The sequence below is a fragment of the Panthera uncia genome, assembly GCF_023721935.1.
Source record: "Panthera uncia isolate 11264 chromosome B3 unlocalized genomic scaffold, Puncia_PCG_1.0 HiC_scaffold_1, whole genome shotgun sequence".
Taxonomy (NCBI): domain Eukaryota; kingdom Metazoa; phylum Chordata; class Mammalia; order Carnivora; family Felidae; genus Panthera; species Panthera uncia.
Window position 1 is genome coordinate 85,444,887 of NW_026057582.1, and position 20,110 is coordinate 85,464,996.

Consider the following 20,110-nt stretch of genomic DNA (forward strand, 5'->3'; position numbering starts at 1 on the left):
TCAGCTTGTATCTCTTTAGAAAAAAGGCTTATATAACTTCAATTGGTTTATATAACCTCAATACCATATTATAGCCCAAAAAGTTAATGTTAATTCAACAATATATTATCCAAAAATAAATCTGAATTTCTCCAGTTGTCCCCCAAAAGTCTTTTACCCTTGTTCTTTTTTGCATTCCCGGATGGAGTCTGCCTTTTCCTGTGGCTTTTTGCAGCCACCTCTTTTTAGTCCCCTTTAATTTGGAACAGTGCCCTTCCTTGCCTTTTTAATCTTTTGATGACATTGACATTTTAAGAGTCCTAACCAGTCCATTTTAGAGGAACATTTTCAGGGTGCCTGGGTGGCTCATTCAGTTAAGCGTCCAACTTCAGCTCAGGTCATGATCTCACAGCTCATGAGTTCAAGCCCTGCATCGGCCTTCTGCTGATGGTGCAGAGCCTGCTTTGGATTCTCAGTCTCCCTCTTTACTTCTCTGTCCCTCCCCCATTCACACACTCTCGCTCACTCTTTCTCTCAAAAATAAGTAAACATTAAAAAAAAAAAAAACACAGGCACATTTTCCTCTTTGTAACTAAGATGTTATCTGGGGAGTGATCCTTTAAGACCATGAGAATGTCCCATTCTCCAACAACCTTTCTGCATCTTGAAGGATTATAGGATTGTAGGAGATATACCTGCCTCTCGCATAGTGCATCTACTCTCCATATGTGACTCCAACAAAAATAAAACAAATTTAATACTGTGTTAGCCAGACTCTTATAAGCACATTTAATTTTAACAAGAATCCTTAGTTTTGGAACTCCTCCACACAAAAGGAGGAAAGAAAATGTGCCTCTTCTAAAAACCCAGCAGAACACTTACTGAACATTCAGACTTCAGCATGTAGGCTACAAGTGTGGAAATTTAATCGCTGAGTTCATCCACAAACATTTAAATTAAAATAGCACAATTATTTTTAGCCTAATTGGTCATTTCCCTTCTGAGTCATCAGACCTCTGTTTGTCCTGTCGCAGTTTAGAGCATGGTCTCCGTGCAGATGTAGGCTTCAGTGTCTGCGAAGTGGACTTCTAAGGCTCCTGCTTTTCTCTCCACTCAGGATCCTGGCCGTGTGTCATGGGGTCATGTATAAGCAGCTCTCAGCCTGGATGCTCCATGGACTCCTCCTGGACCAGCACGAAGAGTTCTTTATCAAACAGGGTCCTTCTTCTGGGAATGTCAGTGCCCAGCCAGAAGAGGACGAGGAGGATCTGGGCATTGGGGGACTGACAGGAAAACAGTTGAGAGAACTCCAGGACTTGGTGAGAACATGGCAAGAAGTCTGGCGTACTCCTGCCCGAGTCAGAGAAGTTGTCAGCTAGATGACCTTTTGGAGATTTCTACCCTTGTCCCCAGCTCATCAGAGTCGAAGCACCTTTCAGAAATTCTTTAGACATAAACACTTGAACTTGGCTTTATCTTAACTGCATTCTTAATACCTAACTTAATGGGAGACTACAAAATAGAAAATATATTTGTGAGATTCCTTTGTTTCCCCTTGTCCCAGTATATGCATTTATGAGGTTAATGAGTCTTTTCAGGTAGTTGTGTAGTTACCCTATAGCTTTTAAGTGCAGCTTAGAGTTTCCATTAGAGTACTAAAAGTCCTATATTGTCTTTATTCATCCATCGATCTATTTATTCATTCGTTTATCCTGCTACAGCATTTTATTGAATGCCTGTTATAGGCCAGGCACTGTTCTAGGAGAGTTACTGGGTGTTTAACTGAGTAGATGAATAAAAGGTAGCTGGGGCGCCTGGGTGGCTCAGTCGGTTAAGCGTCCGACTTCGGCTCAGGTCATGATCTCGCAGTCCGTGAGTTCGAGCCCCGCGTCGGGTTCTGTGCTGACAGCTCAGAGCCTGGAGCCTGTTTCAGATTCTGTGTCTCCCTCTCTCTCTGACCCTCCCACATTCATGCTCTGTCTCTCTCTGTCGCAAAAATAAATAAACGGTAAAAAAAAAAATTAAAAAAAAAAAAAAAAAAGGTAGCAGACCCTATGCTTAAGGAGCTTATTGTTTAGTGAAAGACCTAGAAAAATAAACAGTGACATTAAAGTGTACAAAGTGCTCTGGAAAGAGCAAGAATGGGTATTCTCAGAACTTAGAGTAGCTAGAGAAGGCTTTTCAGTGGAATGTATGTCTAAATTGCAGAGTTTGGAAGGAGAGGTTAAGAAACGTTCTAGGCAGAGGGAAGGATGTGTACAAAGTACAGAGACCATGAAAGACCTGGCTTATTTGAGGAACCAGTAATACAATTGAAATGGTCAAGTAAAAGCTGAAATACAAAGTACAAGGGACAATGGAGGGGAGGGGGGAAGTAGTAATCGATGAAACTGTTGAGGTAAGATCATGAAAGCCCTTGTCATCAATGGGAAGGTATTTAGACTTGAACCTCAAAAGAGCTTGGAGCTAGTGAAGAATTTTCAGCAAGAGGTCAACACAATGAGACTTTATGATAGATGACTCTGGACACTGTGTGGGGAAATTGTTTTTTAAAAAATCAAGGGTCGCCTGGGTGGCTCAGTCCTTTGAGCGTCCAACTCTTGATCTCAGCTCAGGTCATGAGCTCATGGTTTATGAAATCAAGCCCTGCATCAGGGTCTGCGCTGATGGTGCAGAGCCTGCTTGGGATTCTCTCCCTCCCTCTCTCTCTGCCCCTCCCCTGCTCATGCTCTTTCTCTCTCACTCTCTCTCTTTCTGTGTAAATAAATAAACATTAAAAAAAATTAAGACTAGCAACAGGGAGGTCAGTTAGGAGAATGTTGGGGACACTCAAGTGAAAGATAATAGTGGCCTAAACTGAGGGTAGTAACAGTAAATATGGAAAAGAATAGAGAGGCTTGAGAGAGACTTAGCAGGTGGAATGGGTAGGCTTTAGTGTTTGGATAGGAGTCCAGAAGGAAGAGTCAAGAATGATACCTAAGTTTCTGCCTTCAGTGGCTAGGCAGGCAGAGATGATAAGGAATGTATATGGCAAATACCGGGGGAAAGAAGATGGTTCCAGTATTGGACGTGTTGAGTTTGAGGTACTTGCAGGAAATGTTCAGTGGGCTGAGCTTGGAGCTCATGAGAACAGTCTAGCTTGAAGATAAAGATTAAGGAGTCATCAGCATATAGATGTTTTTAACCTGGGGCCCCTGGGTGGCTTCAGGAGGTTCTGTGAAATGTACGTTTGTATAACTGTCTCAAAGTTCCATAGCGTTTATAATGCAGAGTCCTATGATGTAAAAAGACTAGAAATACCTGTTATAATGATCAATTCAGTGACAGAAGAAGATGTGATTGTCTAAGAAGAGTGAGGAGAACAAGAGGAAAAGAGAGTCTGGGCAGTCCTCAGGGGACTGGAGCACAAACCAGAAAGGGTAAACAGCAGAGCTCAAAGTCAGGATTGTGGAGCCCAGAGTTCCTGCTGGGAGCTGGAGGATAAGGATCAAGTCCAAAGCAAGTCTGTATGTGTCAGAGTTAGCTGGAGAGCTTATTAAAACACTGATGGATGTCTAGGCCTCATCTGCCAGGCTGTCCTAGATCTGGGGAGGGGCTTGAAAATTTGCATTTCTAACAGAGTTTCCAAGTAAGAAGTTTCCAGCTGATGCTGCTGGACCAAGAGCTACAGTTGGAGAACCACTTGGCTAAATGACTTGGGTTATATACTAGTAAAGAGCTGAGGGGTGCCTGAGTGGCTCAGTCTGTTAAGCATCTGACTTTGGCTCAGGTCATGATTTCACAGTTCATGTGTTCGACTCCCATGTTGGGCTCTGTGCTGACAGCTCAGAGCCTGGAGCCTGCTTCAGATTCTGTGTCTTCCTCTCTCTCTCTCTCTCTCTCTCTCTGTCCCTCGCCCCCCCCTCTCTGTCAAAAATAAACATTAAAAAAAAAAAAAAGAGGTGGGCAGAGCAAGCATATGTACAAGACGATAAAGTCCCTACAGGTAAGGAAGCAGAATTCCTGACCTACTGCACAGGGTTTTACATAGTAAAGGCAGAGTGAGGACTAAAATCCTCATGTTAAAAACAACCACAGTGATTTCCACCATGTTCTCTCACTATCTGAAAATGGAAATGTAATCATCTCTCTAGTGGTAATTTAGGCATTCAGATTTAGGCATTCAGACTTCATTTTAAAGTCCTAGAAAATATAAGTCATGGGTTGGGAGAATTAGTGATGTTTTCTTGCTTTCCTCTTCTTCATACATCATGTCTGCTACGGATTATTTCCTGGAGTAGCGCCTGATAGAGGAAGAGAACATGCTGGCACCATCTCTAAAACAGTTTTCCCTACGAGTGGAGATTTTGCCATCCTACATTCCAGTGAGGGTTGCTGAAAAAATCCTGTTTGTTGGAGAATCTGTCCAGATGTTTGAGAACCAAAATGTAAACCTGACTAGGAAAGGTAAGACTCTCATTGGTCAATATATCGTCTTCAAAGGCCCTTTTTCATACTGCGTGGCCCCAAAGAATGCTCGGTCAGAGTGAGTGGCTGGTAAAGTTTAGGTACCGAGTTTGCAGCACCATTATAGGCTTACTTGAGAAGAGTCTGACCGGATTGTAAATCCTTGCCTGTCCCACCGCTCTCTGCCTTCCTTTGAAGGTGCCTTCCTGTTTTGCAGGATCCATTTTGAAGAACCAGGAGGACACCTTTGCTGCAGAACTTCATCGGCTCAAGCAGCAGCCACTCTTCAGCCTGGTGGACTTCGAGCAGGTGGTGGATCGTATTCGTAGTACTGTGGCCGAGGTTTGTATTTCACGGTATATTTGCTTAGCGAGAAAACAGACTAGTTCCCCACAAACTGAGTACTTTTGTTGCTTCTTGATGTGATTAGAACTCAGCTTGGAGGGAATTATTTGAGAGAGTTGAAGGGCAAGAAGTTTTTTTGGTTTTTTTTTTTTAACGTTTGTTTATTTTTGAGAGAGAGACACAGAGCATGAGTGGGGGAGGGGCAGAGAGAGAGGGAGACACAGAATCCGAAGCAGGCTCCAGGCTCTGAGCTGTCAGCACAGAGCCCAACACGGGACTTGAACTCAGGAACTGTGAGAACATGACCTGAGCCGAAGTTGGACACTTAACCAACTGAGCCACCTGGGCACCCCAAGAAGTTTTTAATGATAGAGGCAGAGCTGCTTTAGTCTTTTCACACACAACAGGAGTTCGCTAGTTAGCTACTTAAATTGAATAAAGAGAGGGCTTGCTTTCAATTTCAGACAGTTAGCATTTGGAATCTGTCAATATAGTTGGCAGGAACTGCAAAGAATCAAATGATTCTGGGTAAATTTAGCATCTCACTTACATTTTAGATGGCTTTACTGCTAACTCTTTCATTTATGGATATAATGATCTTATGAGGAATGCAGAACAAGTATTATTTTTCCATGAAAACTAACTTGTCCAGTGTTGCACAGTAAGTAACAAAGGTGACATCAAAACAGGTCTTGTGACTTGTATTCAGTGTTCTTTTTTTTTTTTTTTTTTAATGTTTATTTTTGAGAGTGAGAGAGACAGAGCATGAGTCGGGGAGGGACAGAGAGAGGGAGACACAAAATCTGAAGCAGGCTCCAGGCTCTGAGCTGCCAGCACAGAGCTCAATGCAGAGCTTGAACTCACGGATTGCAAGATCATGACCTGAGCTGAAGTCGGCCACTTGACTGAGCCACCCAGGCATCCCCTACTTCAGGGTTCTTAAGTAAATTGTGCTTCATCCACCATCTTAAATTGTGACCAATGATTTTTCAAATGGGCATCTGTTCTGTGGCTTAAAATAAAATTTGGCTCCCAGGTGTGTGATAATGTGAAATGAGATCTTTAGTCAGACAACTGTTTTGTTTGCTATATTAGTGGTTTTCAAGTTTGGCTGTGGCTGGAACTGCTTTGGAAAATCTTAAAACATGGATTTGTATCAAATCCTCACCTCCAGAGCTGCTGACTTAGAGATCTACATCGAGAGGGAGGGAGTAGATAATAGTATCGATACCATCCAACTAGACAACCAACCAGCAAACCACTGCAGGTGATTGTGAAGTGTACCCAGTGCGCTGCGGTATCTAGAACTGCTAAGAAGTTTGGCATCAGATATCCTCACATTGGAAACATAGTAATCAATCATGAATAGGATTTCCTTTTCCAGTTACTATCTCAAAAATTCTGGGCATGGGAGACAGAGCTGTGATGTAGACGGAATATTAGATCTTAAGATATCACTTCATTTGATTCTTTGTGGGCAACTAAAGATCTACATGCTTCTGTCCCTTCATAATTTCAAGGTATTGCCCCTCCTCAATCTGTAACTAGAGCAGCTCTAGTCTAAGGGACACTTTATTTTATTAAATCTATTTCTGTTCTCTTACTGTTCTTGTGATAACTCTGGAATTAATTCATGAAGGAAAGTAAAACCTTAATAATACAAGATTTCAAAAATGGTTTTTTCTTGTGAAATCTGAAATGCAGATACTGCTAGACATTACATTTCCAGTTTGTAAAAAATGATAGACAAAGAACTGAAGTTCAGACTCTTTGAAGTCTTTTAGAATTGCAGCTAATAGGCTTTTTTGTAAGGTATTACCCTAATAATAACAATTTATAGTAATGAAAATAGTTTCCTTTTTAGAAGGAAAAAGGGGGGAATGTCTCACAAATACATATCATACTCGTCCATTTTTTGTTTTCTTTCCTTCTTGATTTTTTTAGAAAGTATACACACTATATGAATTTATTTATATAAAGTTCAAAAACAGTTAATACAAAGTTTAATATAAATGTTCAAGTGCAGAACTAATCTGTTGTTAGATGTCATGATCATATCTGACCTTGATCAATGGGAAGGGTAGGAATAGGGTTCTCAGGGTGCTGCTTATACAGATGTGTTCAGTTTGTGAAAATTCTCTGAGCTGTAAACTTCTGATTTGTGTGCTTTTCTGTATGTAGTTTTAGTACTTCAGTGAAAAGATTTTTAAAATTAATTTCTACATATGTAATGGTTTGTTATTTTAATTTTTTAGTTAGCTACAGTTTTTATGTAGAGAAGTGGCAGTATTGATTTTTGTGCGCGGATCTTCTGCCTGACCTCTTAAGGTCTTTTTTTAGTTCTCATAGTTTGTTGATTTTTCTGAGTAATGATTGTATCGTTTGCAAGTAAGAGTTACTTCCAATTTTAGGCTTTTGCTTTTGTTTTTTTTCTTACAGTCTTGGATTTCTAATACTACATTAAACAGCTGGAGTGGTAGTTGATACAAACTGTGTGGAGGCAATGCTAGTATGAGGCGATGATGAGCATTTTCGATATGTTGGCTCTTAAAGGTCATGTACCTACAATTTCTGTGTTACTCCAATGTTTGCTGAGGGCCTTTGGCACATAAGTTTATCATGTTAAAAAAAAACCAAAACTTTCTTCTTCCTAGTTTGCTATGAGTTTTTATCATAAATAGATGATGAATTTTATCAACTGCATTTTCTATGTCAATTATGGTGGTTTCTTGCTCGGAGTTCTTTTTCTCCTTTAGGCTACTCATATGGTAAATTGTGGATTAGGTTTTCAGATGTTGAATCTTCCTGAGATAAACTATACTTGAACATTTTATTTTTTTAATACACTGTTGGATTTGGTTAGCCAGTACAGTACTTGGAATTTTTGCATCTATGTTTACGAGTGAAATTAGACTATTCCTGTTTTGTTCTCATGTGGTTGTGGAATAAAGACTAGAAACCTCATGAAATGAGCGAGGCATCTATCACTCTTTTCTATTTTCTAGAATAATTAATAGAAGACAGGAGTTATTACCGAAAGTTGGATTGAATTTACCTGAAAGATTATCTAAGCTAGTTGTTCAAGGGGAAATCTTTACCAATTCAGTGTATTTAAATCTATGTTAATCTGTTCAAGATCATTATTTGTCATACTAATCTTGGTATTTTCTACTTTTCTAGGAAGACCCATTTCATCTAGATTTAATTTTTTAGAAAATATGTGTTTATGCGTTTTATTTTGTATTTTCTTTTAATCTTTTACCGTTGAGTCCTGCTAATCTTTTCGAAGAACCACCTTGTGTTTTTATTACCTTCTTTTCCCCTCTGTTTCATTGATATCTGCCTTTATTTTTTTTTTTCTTGGTTTTTTTGTTTTTGTTTTTGTTTTCTGTTACTCACTACTAATTTCCAGGGTTGAAAACTTGACTTTTCTATTTGTAACCCTTATATCCTAGGTAATCTATATAAAGCTTTCTATATTGCTTTGACTGTGTCTCACAACTTTTTTGCATGGAGTGTATACATTAACATCCTTTTCTAAATAATTTTAAAAAAATTTTTTTTAACGTTTATTTATTTTTGAGAGAGAAAGACAAAGCATGAACGAGGGAAGGGCAGAGAGGGAGAAACAGAACTTGAAGCAGGCTCCAGGATCTGAGCTGTCAGCACAGAGCCTGAGTGGGGTTTGAACCCACAAACTGCAAGATCATGACCTGAGCTGAAGTCGGACGCTTAACCGACTGAGCCACACAGGCTCCCCTAAATATTTTTTTTATTTATTTTGAGAAGAATATGGAATGCTTCACGAATTTGTGTGTCATCCTTGCACAGGGGCCATGCTAATCTTCGCTATCATTCCAATTTTAGTGTATGTGCTGCTGAAGCGAGCACTCTTCAGTAATTTCTGATTTTCTTTTTAACCCCAGGAATTTATTAAGCTTTGATTTTTATTGCGGTACAGTTGGAAAACATAGTCTATAGATTGGTCCTTCGGAGTTGAATGAGGCTTCCTTTATGGATTGACGTAGGGCCCGTTTTTTGTTTTTAGGTTTTAGTTCTGCATGTGCTCAGCGAGTGTATAGTTGGTGAGTCTAGAGTTCTCTGCATGTTCTAATGCCTCATTTCCAGGCTATATGTTAGGTGTGTGCCTATTTCTGGTGAATATATATTTATTTATTGTTTTTCCTTTTATGTATAGATTATGTACTCTTTATCACTTATGATATATATTCATATATATTAAGTATATATATATGTATGTTTTGTTTTTTTTTAAGGTAGGTGCCACGCCTAGTGTGGGAGACCAGCTCATGGCCCTGAGGTGCCAAGACCTGAGCTGAAATCAAGAATTAGGAGCTTAACCGACTGAGCCACCCAGGCTCCCCTTAAATATATATTTTTTACTTAAATTCTATTTTATTAGTTAAGATCATTACCCAGCTTTCATTAGTTACCTCATATCTTCTTCCATCCTTTATTTTCAACACTTTTTACCCTCCTTGCTCCCAAGCAGCCACTGAACCACTTTCTGTCACTATAGATTAGTTTGCATTTTCTAGAATTTATAAAAGTGGAGTCAAACAATAGGTACTCTTTTGGGGGAAGAGGTGGGTCAGGCTGCTTTTCTCATGATTATTTTGAGATTAATCCATGTTGCATGTATCACTAGTTTCATTCCTTTTTTTTTTTTTTTTTTCCAACGTTTATTTGTTTTGAGAGAGAATGTGTGTGCCCGAGTCGGAGAAGGACAGAGAGGGAGAGAGAGAATCCCAAGTCAGGGCTTGAATGCACAAACCTGGAGTTCATGGCCTGAGCCGAATTCAAGAGTCGGGCACTTAACCAACTGAGACACCTAGGGGCCCTTGTACAAAATCATTCTTTTTAGAAGTTTTCATTGGAATGGAATTTTATCCCTGTTATATATATTTTTTTCACAGCATCTCTGGAAGCTGATGGTGGAAGAGTCAGATTTACTGGGTCAGCTGAAGGTAATAGCTTAGCTGTCTTTTAACTCTTGAAATGATGCTGGTGGGCAGTGACTCATTCTTTAGGCTGTCTGACGAGCACTGGTGGCCTGTACCTAGACTTCCTGAGTGTTCCTCACATGTTCTCATCCAAGAACACAAACTCTACCTAATTTTACAAATGTCTAGAGTATAAAGGTTTGGGTGTTTATTTTCTTCTGGCATAATATTGTGTTGTCATTGAATAAATGATACCGAAGACACACCCATTGTCCTGCCTTGAGGAATTGCTAAGTATGCCCCTTTGACATGTCAAAAGCCTGTATCCTTTTTAGGTTGGGCTTAACTGATGAAATTGGAAATTTTCTGTGTAATTAGGCTAGTGAGGAGCTCCTGGCCATGCTGCATTACTGGATTGTAAATTGAAATTCTTTCCACAGATCATCAAAGACTTTTACCTTCTGGGACGTGGAGAACTGTTTCAGGCCTTCATTGACACAGCTCAACACATGTTAAAAACACCACCCACTGCAGTAACTGAACATGGTGATTGTCCTGTGGGCCTGAGAATGACCACTGTACTGAAATTGCTGCTAAACTGTTCAGTTTGTTCCACATAAGAGCAGCCTGGCGAGTTATGGAGCCATGTTTCCAAAGACGGAAGGCCTTTCAGGTGGGCTGTACATGGAGGTCATTGGGAGTAGCCTCTTGACCCTTCCTGGAAGAGTGGGCACAAATCAGGTATTTTATCAGATTATAGTCCTACCTTCCTTATGGGGCATATCAGGACTTAATGCCACGTGTATTAGAAATCTTTAGGTTGTGAATGATGGAAACTTAAACTGAACTAACCCAGGTAGAAAAGAGAAATGTATTTGCTATTATATTTGTAACTCCAGTGGGATAGGAGTATAGCTGGGCCTCAGAACAATTGAGGGACTAAAACTAGGGACTTGAATACTGCTAGAATTCTCTTTACTATATCTTGTCTGTGCCTCTTTCATGCCATTTGATGGCCTTCCAGTCCCCTTTGGAAACATGGCAACAGTTCCCAGGAACCAAATGTGTCTTTCTGGAGGAACCAAATCCAGTCTTTCTGGAGCAAATTGTAAGATTCCAGGAAAGGGTTTTGATTAGCCTAGTCCAGATCATATACATACCCCTGCATCAAAGATGGCAGACATTAAGATACGCCTCCTTCAGTGAACTGGACTAATGGGAATGCTCACCGTTCCCATTCAAACTACATGAGGAGAGTCGGGTAAGGATCAGAATCAAAAAAAGAAAATAGGAAACCGACAGGGTTACCATTTTTCTAACTCTGTAAAACAAGAGATGTCCACTCTACTCACATCAGACTTTTTTCATCAGATATCAGAAAACGCAATTCAAAATCATGTAAAGGGGAAGGAAAATTTATTGACTTTCATAAATGAGAAGGTCAGAGTATGATGGCTTTAGGCAAAGTCCGATCCAGTGGCTTACACGATGCCTTCAGGACTTGGTGTCATTCTATCTTTCACTTCTGCCTTTTTTCACAGACAGGCTTGCTCCATATGGTAGCAAGATGGCCTCCAGCCAAGCTCACATCCTGCTAAGGCCTTGTTTATCTCAAAACAAAAACAAAAACAATAACAAAAAAACCTCTTTCAATCTGAATAGAACCTCTGCATTGTCCTGGCTTGAGTCATGTTCACATCCCTAAACAAAATAGTATAACAAGGTAGAGAATTACATTCCATTTGATCATGCCTGCATCACCTGTTTACCCTAGAATCGGGTATTGTCAGCCCCACTGAACTACATGGATAATGCTGGGAGGGGTGATTCTCCAAGGAAAATTGGGTGCTGCTAGCAGCAGCAGGAGGAGGAATGCATGCTTAGTGACGCTAAAGCAACCCGTTTACACTGCGTCCTGCTGTGTCAGGCAGGCTAGAGGAGACATGGAAAGCCGGTGGCATCTGGGTCTGTCACATAGCCTAGCATTCTCATCAGCCCATGTGCTCTTTCAGATGTGAATGTGGCCTTCCAGCAGTCTGCACATAAGGTATTGCTGGATGATGACAACCTTCTCCCTCTGTTGCACTTGACGATTGAGTATCATGGAAAGGACCATAAAGGTTTGCTGCTCTTTCTTAGATCTTTCTGCTCTTACTGGTCATTGTCTGTTCTCTCATCTCTGCTTCCATCCACCTCCACAGAAACCATATCATTTCTGACCTTAGAAGTCACCTTGTCTGGTACCCTGTTTCATATGGGAGAAAAAGGAAGTCCAGAGAGGCTAAGTGGGACGCCCAGGCCATGATTTTCTTTTCGTTTTCGTCCCGCTGCTGGAAAGCTCTATTTATTTCCAGCCACCAGACTTTAAAAGAATCTAAAAGTCCTCCTAGAGGATCTCCCACAGAATTTCCTTGCCTTCTGCAAGTCCCTTTTTGTCCACTTTATGCTTCTGACATTGCAGGCTCAAGTGAGCGCTCACTTCATGAATGTGACTCACCTTGCGGAAGCTGTGGTTCTAGGTTAGCAAAGCTGTCTTTTTTCTTCTTAACAGATGCTGCTCAGGCGAGAGAAGGGCCTTCTCGGGAAACTTCTCCCCGGGAAGCCCCTGCATCTGGCTGGGCAGCCCTAGGTCTCTCCTACAAAGTGCAATGGCCACTGCACATTCTCTTCACCCCTGCTGTTCTGGAAAAGTGAGTACTTACGAATTTCTCACAGGTAGATATTACCTACCTTACTTCCAAGGGTGGAAATGATCAGCAATAGAATTGGTGGGAGCAAGATAACCACCCAGCTGGTGGTTGTAAACAATTTGTAAATCGGGGGTTGCAAACTGAGATGCCTTCATGGACTGGACAGAAGACAGTAGGGAGTAGTGGGGACAGGGATGAACAAGAGGGTCAAACCCTTCAAACCATCAATATGGTAGTGGTGGTGTTGGTGTTTGTTTTTAAGATTTTATTTTTTAAGTAATCTCTATACCCAACTTGGGGCTTGAACTTAAAACCCTGAGATCAAGAGTTGCGTACTCTACCAACTGAAACAGGTCACCTCTGCTTTTTTAAAAAATTTTTATTCTTTATTTAAAGTTTCTTTATTTTGAGAGATGGCACACACAATGTGGGGAGGGGGAAAGGAGAGAGGGAAGAGAGAATCCCAAGCAGGCTCCTCATGGTCCATGTAGAGCCCAATTTCAGGCTCAAACTCAGGAACCCTGAGATCATGACCTGAGCAGAAATCAAGAGTCGGACGCTTAACCTACTGAGCCATCCAGGCACCCCTGCTGCTGTCTTGTAAGTTCCAAGATAAGCAGTTTACAGGCTGCCAGTTTGTGACCCGGGAAGATGCAATCTTGGGTACCACATGGAGAATCTGGCCTTTGTTAATTCCATCAGACTAGCAAGTTGCCTCCCTAACTTTTGTAATATTTCGTTGATCTTCTTGGGAAGAGTTTCCAAGTCCAAGTGTTTGCTGCAGACTTGAGCCACCTCCGTAACCCCCCTGGAGAAGCAGTGGGGACAGCTAAGCTGAGGGGTAGAATGAAGGAGCTGGACCAAGGTGGTGAGAGACTTTTGGATCAGCTCTGTTCTTTATCCTGAGAGCTTGCCACGTGCTATTGCTCTACTCTGTCAGGACCTCATGTCTCCAAGCCAGGGAACGAGAGCTCTAGGGGAAGGGAGGTGGGAGAAGCATGCTTGGCTGGTGGTGGCCTGTGAAATCCGCCCCCACAGCATTTTAGGAATTTCTCAAATCCTATTACGGGATAGGGCACTGGCCCCTGCCCTAGTTGGAGGATGGAGGCCATTGTCCTCGGGCTAGATGAACGGAGAAAAGGAAATAAATGAAGAAAAGGGCCTCACTTCATCTCTCTGCTCCTGTTCACAACCCTGTCTACTTTTTGGGGTAAAGAAGCTTGCAGTATGGAGAACAGGCATGAACTGGAAAAGACAAGGCTGGTTGAGGGAGATTTCTGTGGCAGGTTCAGAGCCCACAGCACACCTAAGTAAGCTGCATGGACCTTGTCCAAAGAGCCTCCACAGCTCCCAGTGTCCCACAGGCAAACAGTCCATTTACCTCCTCACATATCAGGCTGTGAACACCCTTGAAGAAATCAATCTCCAATGTATTTTTAAAAATTTTTAATTATGAAAATTTCCAAATGTATACAAAAGTATGGACTATAATCGCTCATGTATACTTTATCAAGCTTCAGTAATCATCAACATTATGCTATTTGTTTTATCTTTTTTTTCCCGCTAGAGGCTTTATAAAGCAAATCCCAGACATGTCATTTCACTCCCATCACTCTGCAATTCAGAAAAGGCATGTTTTGAATGTAACGACAATGCACTTATCACACCCAGTAAAATTGACAGTAAGTCCTTATCTGATATCTGGTCCACATGGAAATGTTCACAGTTATCCACAAATGTCTTTTTTTTTTTTTTTTTTTTTTAACAAATGTCTTTTCATGTTTGGGTTTGTTCAAATCAGAATCCAAACAAGGTATACTATTTTTACTATGTTCCATTAGAAATAGATGATTTTAAGTGTTTACTTATTTTTGAGAGAGACAGAGAGCGTGAGCTGGGGAGGGGCAGAGAGAGAGGGAGACACAGAATCTGAATCAGGTTCCAGGTTCTGAGCTACCAGCACAGAGCCCGACGTGGGGCTCAAACTCGTGAATCATGAAATCATGACCTGAGCTGAAGTCAGATGCTTAACTAAGCCATCCACGTGCCCCAGGAATAGATGATTTTAAAAACCAAATCAGATTGGTTTCTGCAAGCCTTCCTACGAACAAGTAAATTTATCTGGTTCTGCTAGGAATCAGCTGTCCTTCTCATGTGTCTTCTTGTGCAAGGCAACTAGCCCCTGAGCTTGCTGTGAGGCAGGAGATAGAGCTCAGTGAGGGAGCCTTCGATTGTGTTCTCTCTTCTTTGGGACAAGAGAGTCAAATAACTAAAATCCTTGTTTCCTAACATATTTTTATTATTGGTCCATATAAGACCCTCCTTCCTTTTTATACATAACCATAAAACCACTTCCCAGCACCAAAGCTGGAACACTGATAGTAACGTCCTTCTGCCTCTGTGGTCTTTCCCAGTCCCACTCCCTTGGCTCCCCGAGCCCAAGGTGACCCCTCTCCTAACATTCACGTTTTCTATCCTGTTTATATTTAGTTTTATAACATCTATATATATATTCCCCCAAAGTATGCTTTTTTTCTACTTGGTTGTTTTAAGCATTAATAAAAAAGTATATCAGGGGCGCCTGGATGGCTCAGTCAGTTAAACATCCGACTCTTGATTTCTGCTCAGGTCATGATCCCACAGTTCCTAGATTTGAGCCCCATGTTGGGCTCCATGTTGACAGTGCAGAGCCTGCTTGGGATCTCTCTCTCTCCCTCAAAAATAAACATTTTAAAAAGGGTATCAGGCTATATGTAATCTGAGATTTAGCTTTTTTATTCAAAATCACATTGCTAGGGGTGTTCTTGAGTTGTACAGCTGAAGCGCATTACTCTGACAGCTCTGTAAGGTTCCATCGTAGAAATTAAAGCACAGTTAGTTCATCCCCACCCTCCAGCCATTCTCATTTCCTTCCTGCCCCATGGGGGAGGGGTGGCCAGCAGGTGAGGTGGGGAGTGAAGCCCCTCTCTGGAACAGCTGGCGGGACATGTCTGCCCCAGGTACAACGTCGTCTTCAAGTACCTGCTGAGCGTGCGCCGGGTGCAGGCTGAGCTGCAGCACTGCTGGGCCCTGCAGATGCAGCGCAAGCACCTCAAGTCCAACCAGACCGACGCGGTCAAGTGGCGCCTGAGAAACCACATGGCATTCTTGGTGGACAATCTGCAGTACTATCTCCAGGTCTGTGCCGAGGGATGAAGAGAAGGAAGGGGTGGGAACAGAAGTCTGGGAGGTTGACGGCGGTTCCTGAAGTGGGACTGCCATCCTGCACGGGATGAAATGCTGGCGTTTGAGAGAATTCGTAGGTTCTATCTCTGGGTTGGGAGGGGTTCTTGGCGGCATTTTAGAGGAAAGTGGGAATAAATGGAGGAAGGATGAGGAATTTAGGGTTCTTACCACCAGTGCAGGATTTAACTTGTGTTGACTTGACCCTTTTTATAGTTTGCTAGAACGTCTGGAAGGACTTAACTAAAGGGAGAAGGTGGAGGGGATGTGGCAGGAGGCGGGAGGGATCTGTCAGAACTTTGGAGGCCATGAGGTATTAGGCAGATAAAGTTCTATAAGGCCAGGCGACATCAGGGGGTCTTTGGTCAGTCTTAAAGTGGTCTGAATAGGAGAAAGAGGAGTGGGGGCAAAGAATTTCTAGTTCAGACCATCGGCATCTTAGTGTCCCTGAGCGCTTAGCATATGCCAAGTACTGACAGTATTTGTGTTTAACTGTCCATCAGGTAGATGTGCTGGAGTCTCAGTTCTCACAGCTGCTGCATCAAATCAACTCCACCCGAGACTTCGAAAGCATCCGATTGGCTCACGACCACTTCCTTAGCAACTTGCTGGCTCAGTCCTTTATCTTGTTGAAACCTGTAAGTAGGGCTGTTGGTTTCCTCAGACTGCTTCTAGCCCGACTGTTCCCTTAGATCCTGAGTTGCCAGGATGCGGAGCTATCCTTAAGCAATTGTTTGATCTCCATTTTTAACAAGTTAAAGCAAAACTAAAAGGGAATTTTAAAAGGGAACTTAAATGTCTTTAAATCTCTGAAATATTATATCCCGGGATGTGGTGAGCAGCTATAGAAGAATATGTGCTCAACCCTCAAAAGGAAGGATTTAGAGGAATTTAAGAAACGTTTCTGTGACACCACAGAAAGGCTAACAAAAAGCATAGAGTACTTAGGTTCTCAGAAATCTTTAGGGTCAGGATTGACCAACTGAGAGTTGTTTTCACATACAGCTGGAGTAGTGTCTCCCCCTCTGAGTACGTATGTGTGTATATACATATGTTCATCTCCTTCAGGTAGTTATTCTCAACCTTGGCCACACATGGGAATCACCTGGAAGCTTTAAAAAACCTAGGACCCAGAGCACTTAGAGTCTCTGGAGTGAAACCCAGACACCAGTATTTTTTAAAACTCACAAGTAGATTCTAATTCCAGAATAAAAAGCGGAAAGATTGAAAGGACCCCTCAGAGTTTCTATGGTTATTTAAGTTACACAGATTACACTTCATCTGTGATGTCAGCCAGTTTTATCCCTCAGTTGTGCCACACCACAAACACTACTTGTCTTTTGTTTTGCTATTTGGAGCTATTTTTGCTGCACTAAGGGAGAGTGAGTTACATGGATGCCACTCCCAAGGGTTCTTTCTGTGAACTGACAACACCAGGAACCACTGTCACCAGATTGTCCTCGTCTGGCATGCGTGCATCCTTGGGAAAAGCAGAATTTCAGAGCAGGTGGTCACCATTAGATATTTATTGAGTGCTTACTTTATGCAAGGCACTGGGGATACAAAGAGGTATAAGTCATGGCTCTGCCCTTAAGGAGCTCACAATCTAGTTGGAGAAACAGAACATACATACATACACAGATCAGTAACAACACAGGTGGCCTCAACAAGAGAGCAGTACACATAATATAGAGAGAGAAGCAGGGGGTCACTAAAGAGTACATGGGGAAGGGAGTGCTCTGCTGAGAAGGTAGAACTTGAACTGTATTAAGGAGAGTGTCCCGGGCACAGGGAACAACACTGAAAGCAAAGCTCAGGGCAGGAGCACACTTGGTGGGTCCAAGAAACGATGACAAGTTCACTGTGGCTAGAATGGAGGTTTTGTGCAGGAGTGACTAAGAGAATGACAGCATCTTTGCCAGGAAGGGAAGTTTGTTTTACACACGTTGCATTTTGAGGGGCTGGCAGGACTTGCATGTGACATTGTCTCTCCTGAGGTCAAAGAATGGGAGTAAGGTAGCTCTTAGATTGTTTTCCCAAATCTTTAATTTCATGGATGCATCTACCTCTTTTTCCTAATACCGCCTCTTTCCTGGGTAGGTGTTTCACTGCCTGAATGAAATCCTAGATCTCTGTCACAGCTTTTGCTCGCTGGTCAGTCAGAACCTGGGCCCACTGGATGAACGTGGGGCTGCCCAGCTGAGCATCCTGGTGAAGGTAAGTCTGCTGGCCAACTTGGCGGTGTGCAGCCCTGTCCAAAGGATAGAGGTTGTTTTGCCAATGGGGAATCACGATCTTTCCCTCTGAGTCAATAAGGCATTTTCCCAATAATTACATACATACAGAAATAACAAGATACAGAGATAAAAATGTTGCTGTCAGTTCACTTTAAAGCAGCTAATTTGCCATCTCAACATTCAAAAATAGCTCAGCCCTGAATCTTTTCTTCAGCCCACAAACACACATGGCTTTGTTTTCACATTCTACCCAACCTCCTTACTTCCTTGAACTAACTCCGTTTCACTGAGATTGTGATTATCCGACGGGAACAAAACCACGCAGCTCTCCCCACCCCCACTGTACCACAGAACATATTAACTTGAAAGCAGATGCTAACTTCCTCCTGAGAATGAGCGTGTACTTTCACAGAAAGTCATGCAATCTATGGGTTCTGTACGAAGAAGAGTTTTAGGAGCTAACAGAGGTGAGGATGTGGGAAGGCCAGCTGGTGCTGTAGACTTTTGGGTAAGACTCTTTCAGGGAACCGCCCTCCCTGCCTCACTCCACAGGGACAGTTGGTGAGTCTGAGAGGAATGGCAGCGTGGGTCCTTCTCTCTGCAGGGCTTTAGCCGCCAGTCGTCACTCCTATTTAAGATTCTCTCCAGCGTTCGCAATCATCAGATCAACTCAGATTTGGCTCAACTACTCTTACGACTAGATTATAACAAATACTACACCCAGGCTGGTGGAACTCTGGGCAGGTAGGAGCAAGCCCTGGGGAACTCGGTGGAGTGTGTGTGTGTGTGTGTGTGTGTGTGTGTGTGGCTTTTTAACGAGTTGTAATTCCAGAGCTAGGAGGCTCTAGCCACGGTCTCATCCAAATAGCCTCATTTTATAAACAGACTAAGGCTCAGAGAGAAAAAGGGCTGCATCTGATCATCTTTAATAATTTTAATGAAGCTTATTTTCCAGTAAAAGCCATCATCATAGTAACATACTAAAATCCCTGATGCGGAGATGGGTGTTTAGGTCTTGTCTGGGCTGATGCCCTGCTGGGAAGCAGTGTGGCTGTGGTTCCCAGTTCTGACATGAACTAGCTGTACAGCCGCAGACCCCTGCCTGCCTCACCATCCCCCAGCTTCCAAGTCTGGGAAAGGTAACTGCCCCTTGTAATTCTTTTCAGTTGAATAGATTTTGTGGTGGTTAGCTTTTCTCAGAGGCCTGTCCTATTCAAAAACACCTTATTGTTCTCCTTTTTCTCTTTCTCATATGTCCTCAAGCAGATTTCTCCTAAGCGATTTTAGAAGAGTCAAACTTAAGTTTTAAGATGACATTATGTAGATCACAGGTTGCCCTGATTCATATTTCTTTGAAGAAAAGCTCAGGAAAGCATATTTGATGAGGCTCTTTTTTTCTTTCAGTTTCGGGATGTGAAAACATCTGGTTCACAAACTAACAGGCCCATCATGTTCCCAAATCTGTGACAGAAGATTCAGAACACTCCAGCCTTTCAACAAATGCCTGCAGACTACTGAGGGCTCTACCTTTTTCTGCTAGAAGCAATACTACTGAACGCCCGTGGGCACAAATGCTTCCCATGTGGAAGGGTCTGCCCTACCTTAGGGGAGTTCATCACTCACCCACCATGGTAGACGTGGTGTCAGCTCTCCCTCTGCCGGCCTTGCCAGATCCAGTCCACGGAGAACATCCGTGGGGCACATCCATGCATTGAGCACCTGCTATGCGCCTAGGTACTGTTCAACTGCGAGACCCAGCAGTAAGAACTCCCACTCATCTCACGCTGGTAAAAGGGCAATCCTAGCTATTGACAACGTATTAAAGTAGTATTCTAACAAAGAAAAAAGGGTCAAGAAAACTGAGGTCAAATTCTTAAGATTTCAAGTACTGAAAATTACAGGTCTAATTATCCCCTCTTAGAAGAACCATAGGAGTTGAGGTTCTCCTAACCTGGCCCAACCATTACTGGTAATTATTAATGTTCATATTGGTGTGAACCAAAATACTCATTGAACAACTCCCTCCATACTGAACAAGAATGCAGCAATCCAGCGTCAGTCTGTAGCTACTGAATCTGGTTCTTATCTCTGTACCTTCTACCACATACTACGTCCTATTTCCTACAGTTGTGTGCTGAGGATGACCCCTTCCACTGCTGCCTGTGGAGAAGTTAGCAAACCATGGCCTGCCACCTGTTGGTGTAAATAAAGTTTTATCAGAACCCAG

General features: G+C 42.3%; 1 protein-coding gene and 1 non-coding gene across 2 annotated transcripts in view; one reads left to right on the forward strand and one right to left on the reverse strand.

Annotated features, from left to right (window-relative positions):
• The window catches only part of TUBGCP4 (tubulin gamma complex associated protein 4), a 35,230-nt gene extending 15,121 nt beyond the window's left edge, over nt 1-20,109 (forward strand). The window contains exons 7-18 of the mRNA XM_049613489.1: nt 1,097-1,298; nt 4,260-4,425; nt 4,643-4,767; nt 9,708-9,758; nt 10,175-10,280; nt 11,747-11,854; nt 12,286-12,424; nt 15,424-15,601; nt 16,150-16,284; nt 17,747-17,863; nt 18,488-18,627; nt 19,288-20,109. Coding sequence (XP_049469446.1) covers nt 1,097-1,298; nt 4,260-4,425; nt 4,643-4,767; nt 9,708-9,758; nt 10,175-10,280; nt 11,747-11,854; nt 12,286-12,424; nt 15,424-15,601; nt 16,150-16,284; nt 17,747-17,863; nt 18,488-18,627; nt 19,288-19,300 — 1,480 coding nt within the window. The 3' untranslated portion in view covers nt 19,301-20,109. The remainder of the gene's footprint in view (nt 1-1,096; nt 1,299-4,259; nt 4,426-4,642; nt 4,768-9,707; nt 9,759-10,174; nt 10,281-11,746; nt 11,855-12,285; nt 12,425-15,423; nt 15,602-16,149; nt 16,285-17,746; nt 17,864-18,487; nt 18,628-19,287) is intronic.
• Nucleotides 8,557-8,661, reverse strand: LOC125910457 (U6 spliceosomal RNA). The gene has a single exon (XR_007453967.1). It is a non-coding gene; the product is annotated as a U6 spliceosomal RNA (small nuclear RNA).
• Nucleotide 20,110: the final 1 nt, after the last annotated feature.